The sequence below is a fragment of the Meles meles genome, chromosome 1 (assembly GCF_922984935.1).
Source record: "Meles meles chromosome 1, mMelMel3.1 paternal haplotype, whole genome shotgun sequence".
NCBI classification, from domain to species: Eukaryota; Metazoa; Chordata; class Mammalia; order Carnivora; family Mustelidae; genus Meles; species Meles meles.
This window is the reverse complement of record NC_060066.1, coordinates 202,128,676-202,155,092: the sequence shown is the minus strand read 5'-3', so window position 1 is coordinate 202,155,092 and position 26,417 is coordinate 202,128,676. Positions and strand designations below refer to the sequence as shown.

Here is a 26,417-nt window from a genome sequence, read left to right as displayed (position 1 = left end):
CAGTAGTGGAGGAGAAAGAACAGCACAAACAAAAGCACGCCTGCAGAAAGGGCTGATACCCGGAGAACATGAACTATGGTACCAGGATGTCCCAATCTAGATGGGGACAGAAGATAACTCCGTATAAAGGTAACATGTGGAAGATTTTACGACGAAAACAAGGCAGCCATGATATGTTCTGGGGGAAGAGATATTCAATCTAATCCTGCACTGTCTACAGTTAAGTATGGTATTCGTCAGTCAGATGCCCCGAGTAAAAATTTTGGCATAATGTAGACTAGACCTAAAGAGAAGAAAGGACAAAAATCCTTGTCCTTGAGGAGCATACAATGAGGGCTACAAACTGATTGGATATAAAAGAGTCTGATAACATTACTAATAATATTATCATTATGACATATTAAAAACTGTTGTACCTTTAAATAAAAGTTAATGGTTTCAGGATTTCATGCTATGAAATTTTTTTCAGTGTGAAAAAAAATAAATGGGATTTAAATATAAAAACCTGGAAAGTCAAATACAAAATATCAGTACAGATTTATTTAGGATGAAAAATCACAGCTATTCATTTATTAATATAAAAATGTTTAATTCAAGACTTTGTGAATTAGTCCAATACACAGCATATTAAAAAGGACAAAAACAAAAGTAAATTTAAATAAAGGAGACATACATATAGTTACAAGGACATACAGGTAATTGTAAGGAAAGGGATGAGTGAGTGCTGGGGCATGGGCAGGTATATTTGTCTTCACAGCTTTCCGTATCTCTGCATACAGAAAATGTGTGCTTTTTTCACTGTAGTTCAATTCTTAGCTAGAGCACGCCACTCTGTGTACCTACCATAAGGGTCTACATGTCATTAAAAATTTTCACTTAACTCCCCAAGATGGCGGAGAAGTAGCAGGCTGAGACTACATCAGGTAGCAGGAGATCAGCTCCATAGCTTATCTAAACATTGCAAACACCTACAAATCCAACGGGAGATGGAAGAGAAGAAGAACAGCAACTCTAGAAACAGAAAATCAACCACTTTCTGAAAGGTAGGACTGGCGGAGAAGTGAATCTAAAACGACGGGAAGATAGACCATGGGGGGAGGGGCCGGCTCCTGGCAAGCGGCGGAGGAACGGAGCACAAAATCAGGACTTTTAAAAGTCTGTTCCACTGAGGGACATTGCTCCAGAGGCTAAACCACGCAGGGTCAGCGTGGCCCCAGGTCCCGCAGGGTCACAGAAGGATCGGGGGTGTCGGAGTGTCGGAGAGCTCGCAGGCATTAGAACGGAGAAGCCCGCTGCAGAGACAGAGCCGAGGACTGAACTCTCAGCTCGGGGTTACCTTGAACTAGTCGCGGGCTGGGTGAGCCCGGAGCGCGGCTAGAGGCTGGGGATACGGGAGTGATTGGGCGCACTGAGGAGTGGGGCTCCAGGCTCTCGGTTCCTCTGGGCCGGAGACTAGGAGGCCGCCATTTTCATTCCCGTCCTCCGGAACTCTACGGAAAGCGTTCAGGGAACAGAAGCTCCCCAAAGCGAACCCAAGCCGATTACTTAGTCCGGCTGCCGGTAAGGGTGGTGCAATCCCGCCTCGGGCAAAGACACTTGAGAGTCACTACAACAGGCCCCTCCCCCAGAAGATCAACAAAATATCCAGCCAGGACGAAGTTCATCTATCAAGGAAAGTAGGTTCAATTTCTAAGACAGCAGCGCAATTCCAGAGGAGGAGAAAGCAAAGCACGGAACTCATGGCTTTCTCCCCATGATTCTTTAGTCTTGCGGCTACTTCAATTTTTTTTTTCTTTCTTTTTTCAATTTTTTTTCTTTTTTCTTTTTTCTTCTTCTGCTAAATTTTTTAAAACTTTTACCCTTTTCTTTTTTAACGTTTTTTTGACTATTTTATCTAAATATATATATATTTTTTATTTGTTTTATTTTTTAAATTTTTTTCTTTTTTTTTCTGAACCTCTTTTTATCCCCTTTCTCCCCCCCACAATTTGGGGTCTCTTCTCATTTGGTTACAGCGCATTTTTCTGGGGTCTTTGCCACCCTTTTAGCATTTTATTTGCTCCTTCATATCCTCTTATCTGGACAAAATGACAAGGCGGAAAAAATCACCACAAACAAAAGAAAAAGAGACAGTACCGAAGGCTAGGGACCTAATCAACACAGACATTGGTAATATGTCAGATCAAGAGTTCAGAATGACGATTCTGAACATTCTAGCCGGGCTCAAAAAAGGCATGTAAGATATTAGAGAAACCCTCTCTGGAGATATTAAAGCCCTTTCTGGAGAAATTAAAGAACTAAAATCTAACCAAGTTGAAATAAAAAAAGCTATTAATGAGGTGCAATCAAAAATGGAGGCTCTCACTGCTAGGATAAATGAGGCAGAAGAAAGAATTAGTGATATAGAAGACCAAATGACAGAGAATAAAGAAGCCGAACAAAAGAGGGACAGCTACTGGACCATGAGGGGAGAATTCGAGAGATAAGTAACACCATAAGACGAAATAACATTAGAATAATTGGGATTCCAGAAGAAGACGAAACAGAGAGGGGAGCAGAAGGTCTATTGGAGAGAATTATTGGAGAGAATTTCCCTAATATGGCAAAGGGAACAAGCATCAAAATCCAGGAGATGCAGAGAACCCCCCTCAAAGTCAACAAGAATAGGTCCACACCCCGTCACCTAATAGTAAAATTTACAAGTCTTAGTGACAAAGAGAAAATCCTGAAAGCAGCCCGAGAAGAGAAGTCTGTAACATACAATGGTAAAAATATTAGATTGGCAGCAGACTTATCCACAGAGACCTGGCAGGCCAGGAAGAGCAGGCATGATATATTCAGAGCACTAAACGAGAAAAAAATGCAGCCAAGAATACTCTATCCTGTTAGGCTATCATTGAAAATAGAAGGAGAGATAAAAAGCTTCCAGGACAAACAAAAACTGAAAGAATTTGCAAACACCAAACCAGCTCTACAGGAAATATTGAAAGGGGTCCTCTAAGCAAAGAGAGAGCCTAAAAGTAGTAGATCGGAAAGGTACAGAGACAATATACAGTAACAGTCACCTTACAGACTAATAATGGCACTAAATTCATATCTCTCAATAGTTACCCTGAATGTTAATGGGCTAAATGCCCCAATCAAAAGACACAGGGTATCAGAATGGATAAAAAAAAAAAAAAAAACCCATCAGTGTGTTGCCTACAAGAAACTCATTTTAGACGCGAAGACACCTCCAGATTTAAAGTGAGGGGGTGGAAAACAATTTACCATGCTAATGGGCATCAGAAGAAAGCTGGGGTGGCAATCCTTATATCAGATCAATTAGATTTTAAGCCAAAGACTATAATAAGAGATGAGGAAGGACACTATATCCTACTCAAAGGGTCTGTCCAACAAGAAGATCTAACAATTTTAAATATCTATGCCCCTAACGTGGGAGCAGCCAACTATATCAACCAATTAATAACAAAATCAAAGAAACACATCAATAATAATACAATAATAGTAGGGGACTTTAACACTCCCCTCACTGAAATGGACAGATCATCCAAGCAAAAGATCAACAAGGAAATAAAGGCCTTAAATGACACACTGGACCAGATGGACATCACAGATATATTCAGAACATTTCATCCCAAAGCAACAGAATACACATTCTTCCCTAGTGCACATGGAACCTTCTCCAGAATAGATCACATCCTGGGTCACAAATCAGGTCTCAACCGGTATCAAAAGATTGGGATCATTCCCTACGTATTTTCAGACCACAATGCTCTGAAGCTAGAACTCAATCACAAGAGGAAAGCTGGAAAGAACCCAAATACATGGAGACTAAACAGCATCCTTCTAAAGAATGAATGGGTCAACCAGGAAATTAAAGAAGAATTGAAAAAATTCATGGAAACAAATGATAATGAAAACACAACAGTTCAAAATCTGTGGGACACAGCAAAGGCAGTCCTGAGAGGAAAATATATAGCGGTACAAGCCTTTCTCAAGAAACAAGAAAGGTCTCAAGTACACAACCTAACCCTACACGTAAAGGAGCTGGAGAAAGAACAAGAAAGAAACCCTAAACCCAGCAGGAGAAGAGAAATCATAAAGATCAGAGCAGAAATCAATGAAATAGAAACCAAAAAAACAATAGAAAAAATCAATGAAACTAGGAGCTGGTTCTTTGAAAGAATCAATAAGATTGATAAACCCCTGGCCAGACTCATCAAAAAGAAAAGAGAAAAGACACAAAAAAATAAAATCATGAATGAAAGAGGAGAGATCACAACGAACACCAAAGAAATACAGACAATTATAAGAACATACTATGAGCAACTCTACGCCAACAAATTTGACAATCTGGAAGAAATGGATGCATTCCTAGAGACATATAAACTACCACAACTGAACCAGGAAGAAATAGAAAACCTGAACAGGCCCATAACCAGTAAGGAGATTGAAACAGTCATCAGAAATCTCCAAACAAACAAAAGCCCAGGGCCAGACGGCTTCCCAGGGGAATTCTACCAAACATTTAAAGAAGAACTAATTCCTATTCTCCTGAAACTGTTCCAAAAAATAGAAATGGAAGGAAAACTTCCAAACTCATTTTATGAGGCCAGTATCACCTTGATCCCAAAACCGGACAAGGATCCCACCAAAAAAGAGAACTACAGACCAATATCCTTGATGAACACAGACGCAAAAATTCTCGCCAAAATACTAGCCAATAGGATTCAACAGTACATTAAAAGGATTATTCACCACGATCAAGTGGGATTTATTCCAGGGCTGCAGGGTTGGTTCGACATCCGCAAATCAATCAATGTGATAGAACACATTAATAAAAGAAAGAACAAGAACCATATGATACTCTCAATAGATGCTGAAAAAGCATTTGACAAAGTACAACATCCCTTCCTGATCAAAACTCTTCAAAGTGTAGGGATAGAGGGCACATATCTCAATATTATCAAAGCCATCTATGGAAAACCCACCGCAAATATCATTCTCAATGGAGAAAAACTGAAAGCTTTTCCACTAAGGTCAGGAACACGGCAGGGATGTCCATTATCACCACTGCTATTCAACATAGTACTAGAAGTCCTAGCCTCAGCAATCAGACAACAAAAAGAAATTAAAGGCATCCAAATTGGTAAAGAAGAAGTCAAACTATCACTCTTCGCAGATGATATGATACTATATGTGGAAAACCCAAAAGACTCCACTCCAAAACTGCTAGAACTTGTACAGGAATTCAGTAACGTGTCAGGATATAAAATCAATGCACAGAAATCAGTTGCATTTCTGTACACCAACAACAAGACAGAAGAAAGAGAAATTAAGGAGTCAATCCCATTTACAATTGTACCCAAAACTATAAGATACCTAGGAATAAACCTAACCAAAGAGGCTAAGAATCTATACACAGAAAATTATAAAGTACTCATGAAAGAAATTGAGGAAGACACAAAGAAATGGAAAAATGTTCCATGTTCCTGGATTGGAAGAATAAATATTGTGAAAATGTCCATGCTACCTAAAGCAATCTACACATTTAATGCAATCCCTATCAAAATACCATCCATTTTTTTCAAAGAAATGGAACAAATAATCCTCAAATTTATATGGAACCAGAAAAGACCTGGAATAGCCAAAGGAATATTGAAAAAGAAAGCCAAAGTTGGTGGCATCACAATTCCGGACTTCAAGCTCTATTACAAAGCCGTCATCATCAAGACAGCATGGTACTGGCACAAAAACAGACACATAGATCAGTGGAACAGAATAGAGAGCCCAGAAATCGACCCTCAACTCTATGGTCAACTAATCTTCGACAAAGCAGGAAAGAATGTCCAATGGAAAAAGGACAGCCTCTTCAATAAATAATGCTGGGAAAATTGGACAGCCACATGCAGAAAAATGAAATTGGACCACTTCCTTACACCACACACGAAAATAGACTCCAAATTGATGAAGGACCTCAATGTGAGAAAGGAATCCATCAAAATCCTTGAGGAGAATGCAGGCAGCAACCTCTTCGACCTCAGCCGTAGCAACATCTTCCTAGGAACAACGGCAAAGGCAAGGGAAGCAAGGGCAAAAATGAACTATTGGGATTTCATCAAGATCAAAAGCTTTTGCACAGCAAAGGAAACAGTTAACAAAACCAAAAGTCAACTGACAGAATGGGACAAGATATTTGCAAACGACATATCAGATAAAGGGCTAGTATCCAAAATCTATAAGGAACTTAGCAAACTCAACACCCAAAGAACAAACAATCCAATCAAGAAATGGGCAGAGGACATGAACAGACATTTCTGCAAAGAAGACATCCAGATGGCCAACAGACACATGAAAAAGTGCTCCACGTCACTCGGCATCAGGGAAATACAAATCAAAACCACAATGAGATATCACCTCACACCAGTCAGAATGGCTAAAATTAACAAGTCAGGAAATGACAGATGCTGGCGAGGATGTGGAGAAAGGGGAACCCTCCTCCACTGTTGGTGGGAATGCAAGCTGGTGCAACCACTCTGGAAAACAGCATGGAGGTTCCTCAAAATGTTGAAAATAGAACTACCCTATGACCCAGCAATTGCACTACTGGGTATTTACCCTAAAGATACAAACATAGTGATCCGAAGGGGCACGTGTACCCGAATGTTTATAGCAGCAATGTCTACAATAGCCAAACTATGGAAAGAACCTAGATGTCCATCAACAGATGAATGGATAAAGAAGATGTGGTATATATACACAATGGAATACTATGCAGCCATCAAAAGAAATGAAATCTTGCCATTTGCGACGACGTGGATGGAACTAGAGCGTATCATGCTTAGTGAAATAAGTCAATCGGAGAAAGACAACTATCATATGATCTCCCTGATATGAGGACATGGAGAAGCAATATGGGGGGTTAGGGGGATAGGAGAAGAATAAATGAAACAAGATGGGATTGGGAGGGAGACAAACCATAAATGACTCTTAATCTCACAAAACAAACTGGGGGTTGCTGGGGGGAGGTGGGATTGGGAGAGGGGGAGGGGGCTATGGACTTTGGGGAGGGTGTGTGCTATCGTGAGTGCTGTGAAGTGTGTAAACCTGGCGATTCACAGACCTGTACCCCTGGGGATAAAAATACATTATATGTTTATTAAAAAAAAAAAAAATTTGGAAGGGGAGGCGAACCATAAGAGACTATGGACTCTGAAAAACAACCTGAGGGTTTTGAAGGGTCAGGGGTGGGAGGTTGGGGGAACAGGTGGTGGGTAATAGGGAGGGCACGTATTGCATGGAGCACTGGGTGTTGTGCAAAAACAATGAATACTGTTACGCTGAAAAAAGAAATAAAATGGAAAAAAAAATTCTCACTTAAAAAGAGATACCACTACAAGGCAGGGTTATCCTTCTGAAGGTGCCATTTCAAAACAGTTTGTAGCTCTGCGACATTACTTAACTCTGAGCTTCATGAATCCTTAACACCAAATTTCTGGCCTCACAGCTCATAATGATTTGACATCTACCTGCGGTACAACAGATAACTTAACTATTCTCTCATTATGTGCACACTCTGAGCTCAGTTAATGTGCCACTGATGGCACATTATCTGATTGGACTCCACGATTTCTGGGCTAATCATCCTATAATGTCAATTCATGTTCTATGGCTTAGTGGTATAGATTAAGCTATTTAGTGAGCCCATGAGACAACTGTAGCTATCTGGGTCTCTCGGCAGTAGATATGATTTTCACTTCATATTACAGCTAGAAGACGTCGACCCATACTCTTGCCTTTGTTCTCTATTCCTTGATTAGTCAGTACATCATTAGACAGTCTCCAGAAGACAATCACTGGTCAAATCTATACTGGTGATAAAAAACATATTTGGGTGAACACAGGGTTTCTATAGAACAAGCCTGTAAGAGGCTTATTTCTTTTCAGACTTACAGATCCTAAATCATCTTGTACATTTTTTAAAGAAAAACACATGGTGGGGTGCCTGGGTGCTTCAGTGGGTTAAGCCTTTGCCTTCAGCTTGGGTCATGATCTTAGGGTCCTGGGATTGAGCCTTGTGACTTCGGGATCTCTGCTCAGTGGGGAGCCTGCTTCCCCCACCCCCTGCCTGCCTCTCTGCCTACTTGTGATCTCTGTCAAATAAATAATTAAAATCTTAAAAAAAAAAGAAAAACACATGGTGTACAAAAGTCCCTAGGTAATTATCTTTATGTCTTTGGCCTATTACATAGCCTGTAACAATGCCTTGTATAATACACATATTCTGCTGGCTGAATGAATGAGACAGAGCTACACCATAATCTTGCTTCTTGGTACATAGTGACTATTACATCCAATGGACTAAACTTTGGGGAAGTCCAGAGGTGGGACTTTAAGCATCCCTCCCTCCTCTCAATTACAGAGGCTCTATGTTTACTTACTTTATGAGACTGACTTCTATCTAAAATTTAATAAAAGGGGTACATGGTTAAAAGTAAAAAAAAAAAAAACAACAACTTTTTTTTAGTTCACTGAAGTTCAGAAATCTGAAAAGGCAATCTTTCATAATTGGAAATGGTATTTTCAGCAGCATCTCCCACAATTTCCACTGTGATAATTAAAAAATATATATCTTGATATAGATGAACAAGAGAGAGACAGTGAGGACATCTAAAAATCAAACAGGTTAAGCATTATTATGACTGGTCATAACAGAATCTAACTACAGGTAAAAAGAAGAAATAAATGAAGATGAAAGCTTCTTACACTTTAGTATCATATTCAAAGGATCACTACAAAGAAGAGGTTTTTATTTTTTTAAGATTTTATTTATTTATTTGACAGACAGAGATCACAAGTAGGCAGAGAGGCAGGCAGAGAGAGAGGAGAAAGCAGGTTTCCCACTAAGCAGAGAGGTCGATGTGGGGCTCTATCCGAGGACTCTGGGATCATGACCTGAGCCAAAGGCAGAGGCTTTAACACTGAGTCACCCAAGTGCCCCCAAAGAAGAGTTTTTAAGCTAGCCCTTACCTGTGTAAGCAAACGTGGTCTCTACTGTCAACCAGTACCTCTGCAATTTTTAAAAAAATTTGCAGTTCTGCAATTCTGCATCTGAAACTTAAGTCTGCATGTCTGTGTAAGCTTTGAATAGTGGGGTAGAATTGCCCTAAGTGGCAGTAAAAGTTGCCCAAAGTAATCGAAGAGGTAAGAATCTTCTCTCCAACAAATATCTCCCAAAGTGAAACACTAATTTATCAAACTTCCTAAAGGTACATATTGTGTGTCTATTGACAACTCCAATTTTTACCATCCTGGTATTCATTTGTTTATTAAATTTCCAAGTAGATTCCAATTCCATGGCTAGTAGTGAACTGTACACAACTATTTTTACTAGATAGTTTTAAGAATAAAGTCTTCCAAAGCCATGTTATAGAATGAATGTATCAACACTGTTTGTAATACATCTACCTATACAATAACATATCTACCAACCAACCTATCTAATTGGCATCATAAAGTATTTAGATTTAAGTCCTGAGAATTTCAAGATGGCTTGATGTCATCTTTGTGGGAATATTTTTTTAAAGATTTTATTTATTTATTTATTTGACAGAGAGAAATAGAGGTGCATAGCAGAAGGAGCAGCAGAGAAAGAGGGAAGCAGGCTTTCCACCAAGAGGGGAGCCTGATGTGGGGCCTGATCCCAGGACCCTGGGATCATGACCTGAACCAAAGGTAGGTTCTTAACTGACTGAGCCACCCAGGTGCCCCTATGCTTTTGTTTTGTTTTGTTTAGGCTTTATTTATTCATTTATTTGAGAGACAGAGAGAGCTCACACGGGTCAGCTAGAGCAGAAGCAGGGGGAGGGGCAGAGGGAGAGAGGCAGAGAGAATCTCAAGCAGACTCCACAATGAGTGTGGAGACTGATGCAGGGCTCCATCTCACAACCCATGAGATCATGACCTAAGCGGAAACCAAGAGTCAGACATTTAACTGACTGAGCCACCCAGGAGCCCCACGGGGATTATTTTTCCACTCAGCAACAATTATGCTTTGCATTGATAAACTATCTAGTAAACAATATGACACAGACAGGCTATTTGAAACTTGTATCTAGTATCAGAATTTAGTATCAGTGCATACTTTGAAGGGTTCTGTAGAAGAAATGGCAGATTAATAGCTGGTTAATCAGGGCCCAGTAAACCGGGAGGCCTTCTACCTCCCATTACCTCTGGCTTGGGGAGCTCGGCAGAAACAGCTTTAACAACTTCTCAGAAGGGGTGCCTCGGTGGCTCAGTCACTTAAGCATCTGTGTTTAGCTCAGGTTGGGCTCTCTGCTCAGCGGAAAGTCTGCTTCTCCTTCTCTCTCTGCCCCTCACCCCACTCAAGTCTGCTTCTCCCTCTGCTCCTTACCTGTTTGTGCTCTCCCTCAAATAAAGAAAATCTTTAAAACAAAAACAAAAGCATTAACTGCTTAGAAATTGGCATCTATGGGGTAGCAACATCCTAGGAAGCTGACCTTAGATGTTTGCCCACAATGCTATGTAAAGACAGAGGTCTTTGGATACTAGGACTAAAGAGACAAAAGTCTCAGGGTATTTCTGTGACTCAAATGAAATGGCCTTTCTGGGCAATGTGGGGGTGTGGGGGGTAGGAAAAGAATAAATGAAACAAGATGGGATCGGGAGGGAGACAAACTGTAAGAGACTCAATCTCATAAAACAAACTGAGGGTTGCTGCAGGGGAGGGGGGTAGGGAGAGGGTGGTGGGGTTATGGACATTGGGGAAGGTATGTGCTAAGCTGAGTGCTGTGAAGTGTGTACACCTGGCGATTCACAGACCTGTACCCCTGGGGCTAATACTACATTATATGTTAATTAAAAAAAAAGAAAAGAAATGGCCTCTCTGGACAGTATGAACTATTTATAATTTGGGCTTTAGAAGTAAATGAGAAACTCTCGTCTATTTGCAAGAAAGCTCTTGGTGTCCATCAGAAAGGATGAATACCCAACTTTTGTAGCAACATGGACGGGACTGGAAGAGATTATGCTGAGTGAAATAAGTCAAGCAGAGAGAGTCAATTATCCTATGATTTCACTTATTTGTGGAGCATAACAAATAACATGGAGGACATGGGGAGGTGGAGAGGAGAAGGGAGTTGAGGGAAATTGGAAGGGGAGGTGAACCATGAGAGACTATGGACACTGAAAAACAACCCGAGGATTTTGAAGGGGCGGGAGGCGGGAGGTTGGGGGAACCAGGTGGTGGGTATTGGGGAGGGCACGTATTTCATGGAGCACTGGGTGTGGTGCAAAAACAATGAATACTGTTACGCTGAAAAGAAAAAAAAAAGCTCCTGGTGGAAAATGACAAGTGGCTAATCACTTTGTGTTTGTGTTCATCTTAGAAAAAACTGCTGGGCCTCTCGATTTAGGAAGGAACAGGAGTCTTCATAGGGGTTTTGGCCTAAGGATGGCATGGTTAGGTCTAAAAAAGTATTAAAAGCGAGGTCTAGAGTCACTGCATTATCTCTAGCTGTGGAAGGAAGCAGGGACAGAGGAAGATGAAGTAGCTACCGAGACACATAAGAGTTCATCTCATTCTCAGTATAAATAAAAGGTGGTGGTTGTATCGCCAGCAGTAGCAACAGCATCACCACCCATGGAAGTGTAGACACAATGTCTCAGTATGACACTTTTTCCTCAAAGAATCCCCCAAAGGAAAATACCAACATCTGAGGTAGCCAAGAAATCAAGCTAGCACCTCACAAGTTCAATGAAGCCATGAAGCTAGACCCTACTTCTTAGGGTCTCTGATAGATACAAATACAAATAAAGATATAAGATACAAATAAACTTGTACTAGATACAAATAAACTTAAGAGTATACTTTGAAGAAAGAGAGAAAGGGTAAATAGTAATCCAGTGTTCTCATTTGTAAAATTATCTGGTGAATACATCGTAACAGATGAGAAAGAAGCAAATATTTACAAATTATTATAATTGTTACCTCAACTGTAGTTTGCAAGGCTTGAAACTATAATTTCAAGTTGGCTAGGCACAGAAAATTTGTGAGGGCTCAGATACTCTCATTTGCTCTATTTACACAGGCTGATTATTGGAGTGAACTGATTTCTCTTTCTGAAACTGGGAAACCATCCAGGTCTTAAAGGCCAAGAATCATAGTAACTTTAGCCACAGTTTCTAAGAAGGCCTTAATCTAGTCATTTACTGAATGCATCACAAACTACTTTATTGCTGAAAGACAAGATATTAATTATCCTAAGGGCAAGTATTTATTTTCTAAGACCTTGAAGACACTGTCATAGTTCCTCACAAAATCAAATGAGTAATTATTCCTAAATACAATCAACTTTGGCATTTAATGCTTACCTTATTCGAAAGGGTTGACCATATTTGCAAGTCATACAGTGGCATTTCATCACAGGTGCATTTAATTTATAAGAATGTACTATGAGCTTGGCCAAAATGGTTTACAAAGAGAAAAATAAGTAGTGCAGAATTCCTACTGCCATTCTACCCAATGAACATTTACGCTGAAAATGAAATATGAATCTGATGCTCAGCCTTCAGGAGGTCGTAGTTCCTAACTGATTAGAGAGTGGGCACCTGGCAGTGCTGGATGTATTTCTATGGTTACATTTGCACAACAAGGCTCCTAAAATGAAATTTTTTACTATATGCAATTTTCACCTTAAACATTGATTTCAGAACCTAAGCCTGGGTAAGATTCTGAGCTATACCACAAAGAATCCATGCACATATGATGATCACAAACATATCAGAACCTGATCTGATGAGTATACAACACTACTGATAGCTAGACTTCATCAAAACAGCCATCAACAAGACTCATAATGAAACCAATCTGAAACAGACTAAATCATTAACAGTTTGGAGTTAACCTCCTTCTAGGGGGCTAAAGTGGGCAAACATTCATTGGCAAAATAACCACAGCTTATTGAAAGTTTTAGGTTTAAGTTGATTTTCCAGAATTTTCCTCACACACAAAAAAGCTTTTTCCTCAAAGAATATGCACAGTTACCATTTAAGTGGGCTGGTGAGGGCCTGAGTTTCCCCAAGATTAAGGGGTCTCTGGTACCTTACTTATACCATAATATAGATCTAACAGTAAAATTTAGGAAACTAGGAGATAACCTTTATGCCCTAGCACAATCCACCACATGCCATCATATCCACTAACATACTATCAACATATTACATACATCAACACATTATACTGGACATGATTTTACTCTATGAAAATAAATGGTTAAAAATATACTTTTAAAATTAACCACTGCTCAAGAGCCTAGAAACTGAATGTCACTCTTGAGGATGATACTGACCCTTTGAAAATGTCCTGTTTGCTGAGTTTTTCTGACTGTACCAGCTGATAGAGTAATTGGCCCATGTGATCCCTGGTGATCTGGCTCCTTTCCAGTGTGGATTCCACTCCCATCCTCACAAACACATGCAGCAGGCCCTGGGCATTCAGCTCTTCCACACACTGCATGGCTTCCTGTTCAAACAGCAAATAAGAGCTTACTCTGAAACCTGGATCCCATTACCAGAGTGTTAAAAATAAGTTTAAAATCTTACACTTACGACAAAGTCAGCAGAAACCTCCACAAACAAGACAGTCTTCAAATATTTTTTAAACATTAATATAGCTCAGTAAATTACAGGCTGACATGGGCAATATTAACCATATTTAAAAATAAAAGAATAGAGGATCTTTACAAGGGTAATGTATTTAGGTTAACAATTTTACTAAAGATCACTCAAAGAACCAGAGTCAAAAATATATTTTTCTTCAAAATGTTTACCTGTGTTATGATCATTTAAAAAACTAAAAATGGCATATTATGAAACAGATTCAATATCATGAGTCAAACGACTCAATGTGGCAACTGAGATAATTCTGTTTGTTAATATTTGCAAAATTGTCAGTGAAGAAGGTCTTCCTTTATAGGAAAGTTAATATGGTTAGCTTAAGTACTAAAACCTTTTAGGAAGTTCTTGGGGGTGTGGGCTTGTGAAATGGTCCTTAGCATAGGGGGATCTGGCTAGGTCCGTGTCTCTGAAGCCAGGCAGCCAAGGTTGCTGAATCAGCAATATAGCAGTGTACCTCCCTGCCCTCAGCTACTCAACTCTGTCTGAATCCAAAATTCTTTGGTTGAACCTCTGAAGAGAGTAGCTTTTCTGAGGGGGAAGATGCATGTAAGAAGGGCAGCCTCCTGACTGAGGAAGGGAGGAAGGCACATCTAGGTTTCTCATTGCTGCTTTATTTCTCTCTGCTATATTATCTCATACCTCCCCCACATCCACTTTTTATCTAAAAAATTTTCAAACTACAGAGCAATTGAATAGTACAATGTATACATATATAGCTTAATTCAATTATGATTCATCAATTGTTAGCTCTCTTTACATATATGTAAGAATTTTAATATCCATATAATGTCAATAAAAATATTATCTGAGGGATGCCTGGGTGGCTCAGTGGGTTAAGCAGCTGCCTTCAGCTCAGGTCATGATCCCAGGGTCCTGGGATCGAGTCCCGCATCAGGCACCATGCTTTGCTAGAAGCCTGCTTCTCCCTCCCTCTCTGCCTGCTTGTGATCTCTCTCTCTGTGTCAAATAAATAAATAAAATCTTAAAAAAGAAATACTATCTGATGGGGGGCCTGGGTGGCTTAGTCAGTTAAGCATCTGACTTGTGGGGGCACCTGGGTGGCTCAGTGGGTTAAACCTCTGCCTTCGGCTCAGGCCATGATCCCAGGGTCCTGGGATCGTGCCCCACATCGGGCTCTCTGCTCAGCGGGAGCCTGCTTCCTCCTCTCTCTCTACTTGTGATCTCTGCCTGTCAAATGGACAAATAAAATCTTTAAAAATTAAAAAAAAAAAGCATCTGACTAGTGATTTCGGCTCAGTCAGGATCTCAGGGTGGTGAGATGGAGCCCTGCTTTCGGCTCCATGCTCAGCAGGGTGTCTGCCTGAGATTCTCTCCCTCTGCCCGACACCCAACTCAGGCTTATTTGCTCTAAAATAAATAAATAAATCTTTTTAAAAAATGATATATGGGGTGCCTGCATGGCTTAGTTGGTTGGGTGATTGCCTTTGGCTCAGGTCACGATCTGGGAGTCCTGGGATCAAGTCCCCCCCATCAGGCTCCCAGCTCTGTGGGGAGTCTGCTTCTCCTCTAACCCTCTCCCCTCTCATAATCTCCCTCACTCTCTCTCAAATAAATAAATAAAATCTTTTTAAAAAATGCTATCTGATATGTAGTATATATTCAAAATTCCCACAACTGTCCCCAGATGTCCAACATAGCTATTTGTTATTGTTCTGGATACAACTGAAACCCCGCTATCACATGTCAGGATGCATGATATCTCTTTGGACTCCTTTAATAATAATAATTTTATTTTTAAGTCATCTCTATACCCAACATGGGGCTCAAACTTACAAACCCAAGATCAAGGGTCACATGCTCTACTGACTGAGCCAGCCAGGCGCCCCAAAATCATGGTACTTTTAATGTCTCAGCTATTCATAATCTTGTCCTTTCCCTGATTTTCTCATGATTTGAATCTTATCATTCAGTACTCAGGACTCAGTACTCAGCTGAACTGACACCTCCTAAGGTCTCTGTGATTAATCATGGGCTATCGTATCACCTACTTTTACTTCTGCACTGAAACATTATTTTTCTTTTTGTATTTTTGCTTATTTATTAGCTATCTTTAGGGCTGCTCTGTACCTCTCCTTAGATGGTAAGCTCCACAACTGACCCACAGAAGCATATTATGTTGTTCACTATATACACTACAGAATATGCAGGCAGTCTTCCCCAAAATGTGACTGGAACATTTTAGATATTCAGTAACTATATATCACAAAGGCTAAAGACACAGGGTGTAGAATCAAAGAAATGTAGGTCTGAATCCTGGCTTTGCTACTTACTACTAGGTGAATTTAGGAGTGTAACAATCTTTCAGTCTTAACTTCTCCTCATAGAGTTACTGTGAGGAATGCATATAAGAAAAGGACTGGTCACACTGCCAAACATAAAACAAAGGTTCAATAAATATTAATTTGTATTATTTTTTAAAAAATTTGTTTATTTCTTTATCTGAGAGAGAGACAGAATATGAGCTGGGGAAGGGGCAAAGAGAAGGGGAGCAAGAATCCTCAAGCAGACTCCCAGCTGAGCAGGAAGCCTGATTCCGGGATCAATCTCAGGACCCTGGTATCATGACCTGAGCCAAAATTAAGAGTTGGCTGCTTAATCAACTGAGCCACCCAGACACTCCAATTTTTAAATAATAATAATAGCACCTACTAAGATGCTAGAAAAATCTCTTCCTTAGGATGTGCTCTGTAAGCCTTTAGCACAACATACGGATATGCTAAAGGTAATAAGATATAGTCTGTGCTCTAAAACTAGAAGCCTAATCTTACTATTTTTAAAAAATGTTTTATTTTTAAGTAATCTTTACACCCAACGTGGGAGTCAAACCTACAACCCTGAGATCAAGAGTTGCATGTTCTCCCAACTAAGCCAGCCAGGTGCCCCATTTTTATTTTCTTAACTAATCTCTATTCTCAATGTGGGGCTCAAACTCATGACACTGAGACAATGAGTCACATGCTCTACAGACTGAGCCAGCCAGGAACCCCTAGAAAACTAATTTTAAATCCAGAGTCAGCCACTTAGCAGCAGCATGACTCAGAGAGAGTTATTTTACATCTTTGCCTCTCAGTTTCCTTATCTATAAGATGGCTACTGTAATAGTATTAACATCGGGAGGGTGATCCTCCTAAGGACTAAATGAACTAATACATATAAAATATGTAAAACAGCACACCTAGCACATAGTAAGCCCTCACTATGGCTAATAATATTACTTGGTTCTTATCATCACTCACAGCAGAGCTGTTTTATACATTGTACAATAAAATTCCTGAGTCCTTGGGAGCCTGGGTGGCTCAACTGGTTAAGCATCTGCCTTTGGCTCAGGTCATGATCTCCGGTTTCTGGAATTGAGTCCCACATGGGGCTCCCAGCTCAGCGGGAAGTCTGCTTCTGCCTCTCCCCAAAAAAAGAAAAAAAAAAAAAGGAAAAAGAAAAAAAAGAGAGAGAGAGAAAAAAAAAGCATCTGCCTTCAGCGAGGGCCGTAATCCCAGGACCCTAGATTGAGACCCACATTGGGCTCTCTGCTCAGTGGGAAACCTGCTTCTCTCTCTCCCTCTGCCAGCCGCTCCCGCTGCTTGTGCTCTCTTTCTCTTCTCTCTCTGTCAAACAAATAAAATCTTAAAAAAAAAAAGAAAAGAAAGAGAGAAAAGAAATTCCCGAGGCCCAATTAACTCTGTTTCTTCCATCCTGCAGGCCAGGCCTAGAGCTAATGATTTTTCAGAGAGCTCTCCTTTCACACTTAGTTGTTACTAAGATCTTCCCCACACCTCCCCCCATGTCTTCAGTTCATCATAGGGTCATACTTCTCTCCTTTCCGAGTATTTGCTGCTTACTGACGGGCCATATCTTCCCAAACTGCCTGGCTCATCATCAAAATTTCTTAGTCCTTCTTCTCAATTTTGGACAACTTCAGAGGATTGAGGGTTAGAGGATCAGAAAGTTAGGCTATTGTTAACCAAGGTGACTGATAAGTAGAGAAATCAGGTAATGACTACACTGTCAAGAGAACAAGTAAGCTTGAAAGAATTTTTAATATAATGCCAAAGTAAAAGTAGTTAATATATCTGACAATTTAAAGATAAACCTTTGCTGGGGCGCCTGGGTGGCTCAGTGGGTTAAGCCTCTGCCTTCCGCTCAGGTCATGATCTCAGGGTCCTGGGATCAAGTCCCACATCGGGCTCTCTGCTCAGCAGGGGGCCTGCATCCCTCTCTCTCTCTCTCTCTCTCTCTGCCTGCCTCTCTGCCTACTTATGATCTCTTTCTGTCAAGTAAATAAATAAAATCATTAAAAAAAAAAAAAGATAAGCCTTTGCTGATTTTGGATCCCTAAACTAGGTCCTATTATATGGTCTTTCCAAGACCCATAGGTCTACTGGCATTTATTATAACTACAGTCTAAATACTTATCTGTGGAATTAAGTCTTAATGATCTGTTTCTGCCATGAGACTACAGAGCTCATAAAGTCCAGCATTATGTCTATCTTACTCACTACCATCTAAAAATGAAGCTCAAAGTGAAGGCTAGGGTTAAAGAATGGCAGATTCAAATCTGGCTCTTGAATGTTTCACTTAGGTTATTTGACCCTGACACAGTGCTTAATCCTTGGTGCCTCAGTTTTCCATTTATGAAATAAATAAAAAGTAACACCAGCCATACTTCAAAGTTAATACAAGAATGATGATAAAATGAGTCCCATGATAAAGTTCATGGGAGGCAATATAGAGGGAGACAGAAATTCCTAATAATGGTAACATGTTGTTTTTTGTTTATTAGTATCAAAGTCAAATGTGGTTATCCAACCATAGGGATAGACTGGTGTCCATTCTCCCTTCCTGCTTGCCGTGTGATCCTGGGAACTCTGTTATCAACGTAAAAGAGAATAGTTGGCAAGGGTGCATCAGAGTTGTGTAAACTGAACTGTGTGGGACTTGGATTACTTCCTCTAAGTCTTAGTGACAAGAGACTTATTAGACCAGAACAAAGTTACTGTATCTGTTACGGGGCTTTCTGTGTTGTTGTTGTTGTTTTTAAAATTTCATTACCTTAAAATCATTAATGTGTAGAAATTCATCAATAATAGATTTGGACTTCTTCTCCATCTCTAATTCTGACAATGCAGGTTTGTCAGGAACTGATGTTGCTGGAATTTCTGGTTTCACCACTAGTGAGGTTAAAAAAAGTAAAAGCAAAAATGACAAAAATTATCATTAAAGTAGTGGGATTATAGCTGACAATATTTATGTGTTATTACATGAATTTTCCCATAAAAACATTAAAAGAGACACAAATTTGACAAGGCAAGACACCTAAAAGCAGAAAAGAAAAATGTTTATTACAGCATAGATACACACTAAGTAACTTCATATTCTATAATTAAAAGAATATGTGGATACGGTAAACTTTTATAATTAAAGTCTTTTTGTTCCTTTCTGCATTTTGATTCTTCTCCACTGCTTCAATGATGAAGAGCACATGAAGCTTCCACAATCACGAACAGAGCTCTAACCACACTGGCCTTTGGCCGTTGCTTGAACATACTGTGGTTCTACTTGCCAACTACTCCTTTTCTCATAGTACTCCTCCTGGTTGGAATGCTCTTCCTCTCTGCTCCATACCCATTCCTCCCTATAAACCTATTTTAACTCCCACTGGTCCATCGGACCTGAGGGAAGCCTTCCCATCCCTCTGTGTCAATTCTAGCTAGTTCCTTTGTCAAGTACTCTCTTAGAACTCTGCTCCTCTCCTCTATAGCATTTTTCTCAGTCTGTACTTGTATATGAGTGAAGGCTGAGAGTGGAGGTCCAGGGCCCACAATTCACTAGGTGCTAAGTGTGCATGTAGTGAATAAAGCAAATGACCCAGACAATAAACATACAGAGGGCAGCTGTGCTATATCATTTACTACACACTTGATATTTTCATGCCTTGTTATGTTCCTCTTGTTATGTTCCCCAAATACCTACCATAGATAAGAAAGCCACATGTCCCTAAAGCTAAAAGATCTGAAGTCTAGAGGTGGGATAAGACCCAAATTTCAATTTGTCTTTGAATTCATTTAGAGATTATAGTTAGGAAACATAATTTAAATACTGAAACAAATTGGAAAACTATAAAAATGTTATAAACAACCAGTACTACTTCAAAATTAAGATTTTAAGAATGCTGAAAATTACATTGAAACTATTTTTCACTGTTGCCATCATCATCGTCATCATCATGACATCTAGTACCTTTTGAAAAATCTGTTATTTATCAGATAATGTTCTAAGTATTTACCTGCTTTAACTTCTCATTTAATCTTCACCATAATTCTATGGGGGAGGTACATTTACTATCCCCATGTAACAGATGAGGAAACAGAAACACAGATAGGTTACATTCATGATAGTAATTTTTAGAGCATTACTGGAGTTGGTCCTCTAATCATACACATGCTAAAGATATACAAAAACCACAGAAGTTACCAAGACTGAGGTAACAAAAGATGATCTGATATTCCCTCTTAGGTTTGCCTTGCAGTGGCACAATAATCTGAGAACTTTCATACACTTGAGGGCCCTACAAAGCATATATGCACTCTGATGCACAGTGAGTTGTTATTTATTTATTTTTTGCATAGTGAGTTGTTATTTTGAGAACTTGTAAGAAATTCAGATTGCTTAATACAGCAAGTGGCCCTCGTCACCATCACATTTACTAGAGAAAGCAGAAAATTTACAAATTGTTGAACAAAGGGATAACCTGAAAAATGAGAACGATGTTACAGGACTACTTAGATGCCCTTTACCTTTGAAGACACCACTGTGTTATTATCACACATTGATTCTGAAATCTACAGAGGCACACGGTCTCCTCTGCATTTTTTTTTTCCACATTTAAGGCCCAAATCTCCATTCTGTATGTATCAAGTCTCTCACCTGACTCACGGGCCTTGTTTCGGTCAGCCTCAGAACTGCTCCTTTCCACATCCATGCCTCCCGTAAGTTGTTTCACGGTCTCGAGCATCTCTCTGCGTTGCTCTTCCTGAGACTGATTGTCCAACAGGTCTTTGCTGCTGCCACCCCTCATGAAAGTATTGGGACGAGCTGCTGCAGATGGAAGGGGCTTGTCATTCTTCTCTCTGCCCATGCTTCCACGACTTAAAAGACAAAATATACTTTTCAGAAGAAAGACCACCCCTTCCCCAAATATTCAAATTATAAAATAACACTTAGATTTTCTAAAAGTATGCAGAGTAATTTTTCACACGTGACTTTAAAGATGTGAGGCACCAATTATACTTCAAACTGTATTTATATAAACAAGTGGAATCAGTGCTTTCAAGACAATGTTAAGCATGCTTTTACTTTTTTCATATGTTAAAAGGGATACTACTTAAAAATTTAAAATGCCAATGGCATCTCTTTTAGTTTTTAAAAATTTTTAAAAATAAAGATAGTGATGAATGTATGAGCTAAAAAACTGAGAGACAGAATACCAAATAAACATGGTATCACTACCTTACAAATTACCGAATTTATTCAGAAACTTCAAATAGAAGTAAAATATTTTGACAATGAAGTAGAAGTAGTTTTTTTAAAAAAAGATTTATTTTAGAGAAAAAGCATGCTAGTCTAAGAGTGCAGGGAGGGAGGAGCAGCAGAGGGAGAGTCCCAAGCAGATTCCAAGTACTGAGCCTAATCTGGGGCTTGATCCCACGACCCTAAGATCACAATCTGAGCCAAAATCGAGAGTCGGACACTTAACTGACTGTGCCATCCATGCACCCCAGAAGCAGATTTTGAAAGGCCAAAGTCACACATTTTATTGAGAGAATCTTCCAAAATCTCCCTATTTAATCACTAAACTCCCTATTTAGACAATTCTAATCAGCTGGACAAATAGTTTCTTGGCCCATAACAGATCAGGAGCAGCCAATTAAAAGGAAGAGAAGAGAAATGACTAGAGGCACACAATGATCTAAACTCTGAAAGAACACACACAAACAAGTACTCAAAATGCAGAACCATCAGGGGAAATTTATGGCAGGGCAAAGAGCCACAAATACCTCAAGAGCACAAATGATGCTTCATGGCAATCTGAGCCATCATTAAAATCTGAATTAGGCTAAATATATTTTGTTGCAGAGGCCAAGGAAACATAACATTGTTTAGAAAGTCTACCTGGTGAAGAATAAATGAAACAAGATGGGATTGGGAGGGAGACAAACCATAAATGACTCTTAATCTCACAAAACAAACTGGGGGTTGCTGGGGGGAGGTGGGATTGGGAGAGGGGGAGGGGGCTATGGACATTGGGGAGGGTATGTGCTATCGTGAGTGCTGTGAAGTGTGTAAACCTGGCGATTCACAGACCTGTACCCCTGGGGATAAAAATACATTATATGTTTATTAAAAAAAAAAAAATTTGGAAGGGGAGGCGAACCATAAGAGACTATGGACTCTGAAAAACAACCTGAGGGTTTTGAAGGGTCAGGGGTGGGAGGTTGAGGGAACAGGTGGTGGGTAATGGGGAGGGCACGTTTTGCATGGAGCACTGGGTGTTGTGCAAAAAGAATGAATACTGTTACGCTGAAAAAATAAATAAAATGGAAAAAAAAAAAAAAAGTCTACCTGGTCAAACTGATTACAATAATAAAAAAGAAAGTTTCAGAGCTTAAAGCAACTTCAGCACTAAAAGCGCTTAAATCAAAAAAAATTTTTTTTAAAGATTTTATTTATTTATTTATTTGACACAGAGAGAGAGATCACAAGTAGGCAGAGAGGCAGGCAGAGATAGAGAGAGAGAGAGAGAGAGGAGGAAGCAGGCTCCCTGCTGAGCAGAGAGCCCGATTCGGGACTTGATCCCAGGACTCTGAGATCATGACCTGAGCTGAAGGCAGAGGCCTAACCCACTGAGCCACCCAGGTACCCCTTAAATCAAAATTTTTGAGGGGAGTCTGGCTGGCTCAGTTGGTAGATTGTGTGACTCTTGATCTTAGGGTTGTAAGTTTGAGCTCCATGTTAGACACAAGAGATTACTTGAATAAATAAAACTTAAAATTTAAAAAAATAAAAAATGTTGTTTCTGTCATTATTCTACAGGTCTTTATTCATTCTTTGCAAACCAACTAAAAGAACACTTCACTGTATCAACCCTACAAAATGAAAATAAAAGACAGTACAATACAGAGAATAGTGAGAAACAAAGGAGAGCCTCAAATGTAACTGGAAGACCAGTGTGACAGAAAAATATACGGATAGGCTATTATGCCCTTTAATTCATGTGCTTTGAAGTGTGAGTCTAATCTAGAGCATACTGAAGCTTTAGTTGAGCAAGCCCGGCACCGGCCTCCAGGGCTATTTGGGTGGGTCTGGTCTCTTAAGAAACAAGTTATTAGAAATTTTCCAGGTAACCTGCTCTTCTTTTCCACCTCATCCCAAATCTACCACTCAATTATGTTCTTATCTTGGAAATTACAAAATGTGAGGATCAAAGGAGGAAAAGAAAAAGAAAATCAACCTTAGGGATAAAAGGCATCCATGCCATAAAGACGATTATCATAGTCTCTGTGGGCATCTGTGTGTGTGTGTGTGTGTGTGTGTGAAAGAGAGAGAGAATGATAGAGAGAGAACAGACATCGACAAGTAGGTCAGTCCTGAGTTAACAAGGAGTAGGTTTCTTACCTGGTTAAGGTCCGTCGGGAATCAAACTCTAAAGGCGTAGATGATGTAGACCCTGAAGGTGCTGGAGGTTGCAAAGCAGAGAATCTGTTTAAACTGGAAGCACTGGACCGTAAGGCATCTATAGGTGTTGAAGATTGAGGAGAAAAAAAAATACAAATTACATGACTAAAATGCAGCTGCTTTTAATTTTTTTTTTTAAGATTTTATTTATTTATTTGAGAGAGAGCATGAGTGGTGGGGGGGAGCAGAGAGGGAGAGGGATTAGCAGACTCTCCGCTGAACAGGACCTCAGGATCATGACCTGAGCCAAAGGCAGAAGCTTAACCCATTGAGTAACCCAGGAGCCCCTCAAATGCAGCTTCCAAGTCATCTGCCTCCCTTGGGATGATGGTGGATTGTTGGAAGACTGGGTATTTCTAACAAGCCTAACAAGGTGATGTCAATCTCCTGGTCCATAGACCATACTTAGAAGCATAATGTTAGAAGGATTTTATCTGTGTGAGGAATGGGGTAATTGGGTGATAGGCATTAAGGAGGCCATTTGATATAATGAGCACTGGTTGTTACATGCAACTGATGAATCACTAAACTCTACCTCTGAAACTAATAATGCACTACTTGTTAATTAAATAATAAAAAAAAAGGAACTAGTCACAAAAAAACCCCCAAAACTTAGAAATCTTTGTTCATTACAACCACTTGCTACTTTAAAAACATAATTAAATTATCCTAGGTAGGCAAGGGGGTGGGAGTGGTAGACAGGGAAGGAGGGGAACAAGCAAAAACAAAACAAAATACTGAAAAGCTAATACAAATCCTATGTATTTATATTATGTAAAATTTGCATGTGGGCTTAAGTGAATAACACAATTTATTGTAAAAACTTTTTTTTTAGGGGTGCTTGCGTGGCTCAGTTGGTTAACTGTCTGCTTTTGGCTCAGGTCGTGATCCCAGGGTGCTGGGATCAAGTTTTACATCCAGCTCTCTGCTCAGCGGGAAGTCTGCTTCTCCTCCCTCTGCACCTCTCCCCTGCTTGTGTACTCTCTCTACCTCAAATAAATAAAATTAAAAATAAATAAATAAATAAATAAATAAAATTAAATTAAAAAATAATAAAAAAAAACTCCTACAAGTTTTATTTGTAGAAAGAGTGAGAACACAAGTGGAGGGAGCAGCAGGCAGAGGGAAAAGCGGAGCCCAATGCAGGACTTAATCCCAGATCCTGGGATCATGACCTAAGCTCAAGGCAGGCACTTAACTGACTGACACACCCAGGCTTCCCAATAACACAATTTTTAAAAATTTAAATAATCAAAAGTCAAAATTCCTTAATAGAAGGGAAATACGGAAAGGAGGCTAACAATCAAGTTTTTTACTTTCCATCGGACTTTCTTAGCTTTAAAAAGATGTTTGTCATGATCTAACATTTGAGGTCTAAGGTCAAATCTCTCAAAATGTGACTTTTGTTTAAAATTTTTGAAAAATATTTCACTCCAATTCTTTTACAATTCTTAGCAAAATGAGTTTTCTTTTTCCTTTGGGGTATTAGTAATTTCTTTAGTTATACTGAATTAGTGAACATCGACTTTAACAAAGGAACCTAAGAAATTAAAATCTTAAATAGTCTAACTGAACTAAAAAAATTGTAAATATTTAAAATACCTAAGGATCCATAGTGAGAGGGACACCAGTAAGTTTGGGCACCCTTCATCTATAGATCTTTTCCTAAAACCATTATTAAATGATTGTGGGAGTGTGCTATAAGCTGAATATTGACAAACCACATTCAGGTTCCCAAGAAGGGACACTGCTTACTTACCAGTCTCACTTGCCTTTGCTCCACCACTGCTGCCCTTTCCCCAACTGCCCAGCTGTGCTTTAGGTACCAGCTGAATTTTCTCATCAATTGTGGGCTGTAACATAAGTGACCACAAACCAATTATAGGAAACATTCCAGAATGATTTTTCTTTTCCTATAAAGATTTATTTATTACAGAGAGATAGTGAGCATGCATGCGAGTGGAACGGAGGGGAAGAGAGAGAGGGAAAGAGAGAATCTCAAGTAGACTCCTTGCTGAGCACAGAGTCCAAAGCTGGGTTCGATCTCACAACCCTGAGATCATGACCTGAGTCGAATTCAGGAGTCAGCTGCTCAACCGACTGAGCCACCCAGGTGCCCCTAGAATGGTTTATCTTCTTTCCCCCTTCAGTGCAGTGAAAACCAACTTTGGCAAAAAGAATAGTCCTTGGGGGGCGCGTGGGTGGCTCAGTGGGTTAAAGCCTCTGCCTTCGGCTCAAGTCATGGTCTCAGGGTCCTGGGATTGAGCCCCGAATCGGGCTCTCTGCTCAGCGGGGAGCCTGTTTCTCCTCCCCCCCTTCCCCGCCCCCCACCTACCTCTCTGCCTACTTGTAATTTCTCTCTGTCAAACAAATAAATAAAATCTTTAATAAAAAAAAAAAGAATACTTGTTGAAGTAACAATTTAAGAAATATAAACTGGAGCTGTTCACATTCACATGGGATTCTGGTGGACCCTGAACTACTTTCTTGGAATCCGGTGTCCACAAAACAGTTTGGAACCACTGGTCTGCAGAATGCATTCAGGTCCTCTAAGTTGGTACACGATTTGACTAAATCTAAGCAGTTTCTAGTAATTCCTCCTGTCTAGTAATGCCCAGTGAATATATAAATTTTGTATACCACAAAATTAACGGATTAATCTCTTCACATTACTGTCAGAAAACAAGTCAGATGGCACAAAGATTTCATATTCCAGCAAAGCCTAATATGTGGGAGCCAAGGATGGAGAATTGGAATCACAGTATTCAATAAAAGGCAATAGGAAAAAAAGTGAATATAGGAAATTAGACAGGAAGTTAAAATGCCTCTTTGAGGTGATTTAATCCCCCAAACACAACTTCAGCACAAATGAATGGAATTAGAATGCAATATTAAATAGAAAACACATAACACAGAAAGCTGCAATGTAGCTCTTTGCAATGAAAGTGTTCATAAATTCTCATAGT

At 39.7% G+C, this 26,417-nt stretch overlaps 1 protein-coding gene across 21 annotated transcripts in view; it reads right to left on the bottom strand.

The window, feature by feature from the left end:
• EIF4G3 (eukaryotic translation initiation factor 4 gamma 3) overlaps window positions 1-26,417 on the bottom strand; it is a 362,972-nt gene that overhangs the window by 23,427 nt on the left and 313,128 nt on the right. For all 21 annotated transcript variants that reach the window (XM_046002289.1, XM_046002331.1, XM_046002445.1 and 18 more), the window contains 5 exons: window positions 25,211-25,304; window positions 23,392-23,509; window positions 20,644-20,864; window positions 18,769-18,887; window positions 13,374-13,546 (listed from right to left, as the gene is read on the bottom strand). In XM_046002289.1, coding sequence (XP_045858245.1) covers window positions 13,374-13,546; window positions 18,769-18,887; window positions 20,644-20,864; window positions 23,392-23,509; window positions 25,211-25,304 — 725 coding nt within the window. The remainder of the gene's footprint in view (window positions 1-13,373; window positions 13,547-18,768; window positions 18,888-20,643; window positions 20,865-23,391; window positions 23,510-25,210; window positions 25,305-26,417) is intronic.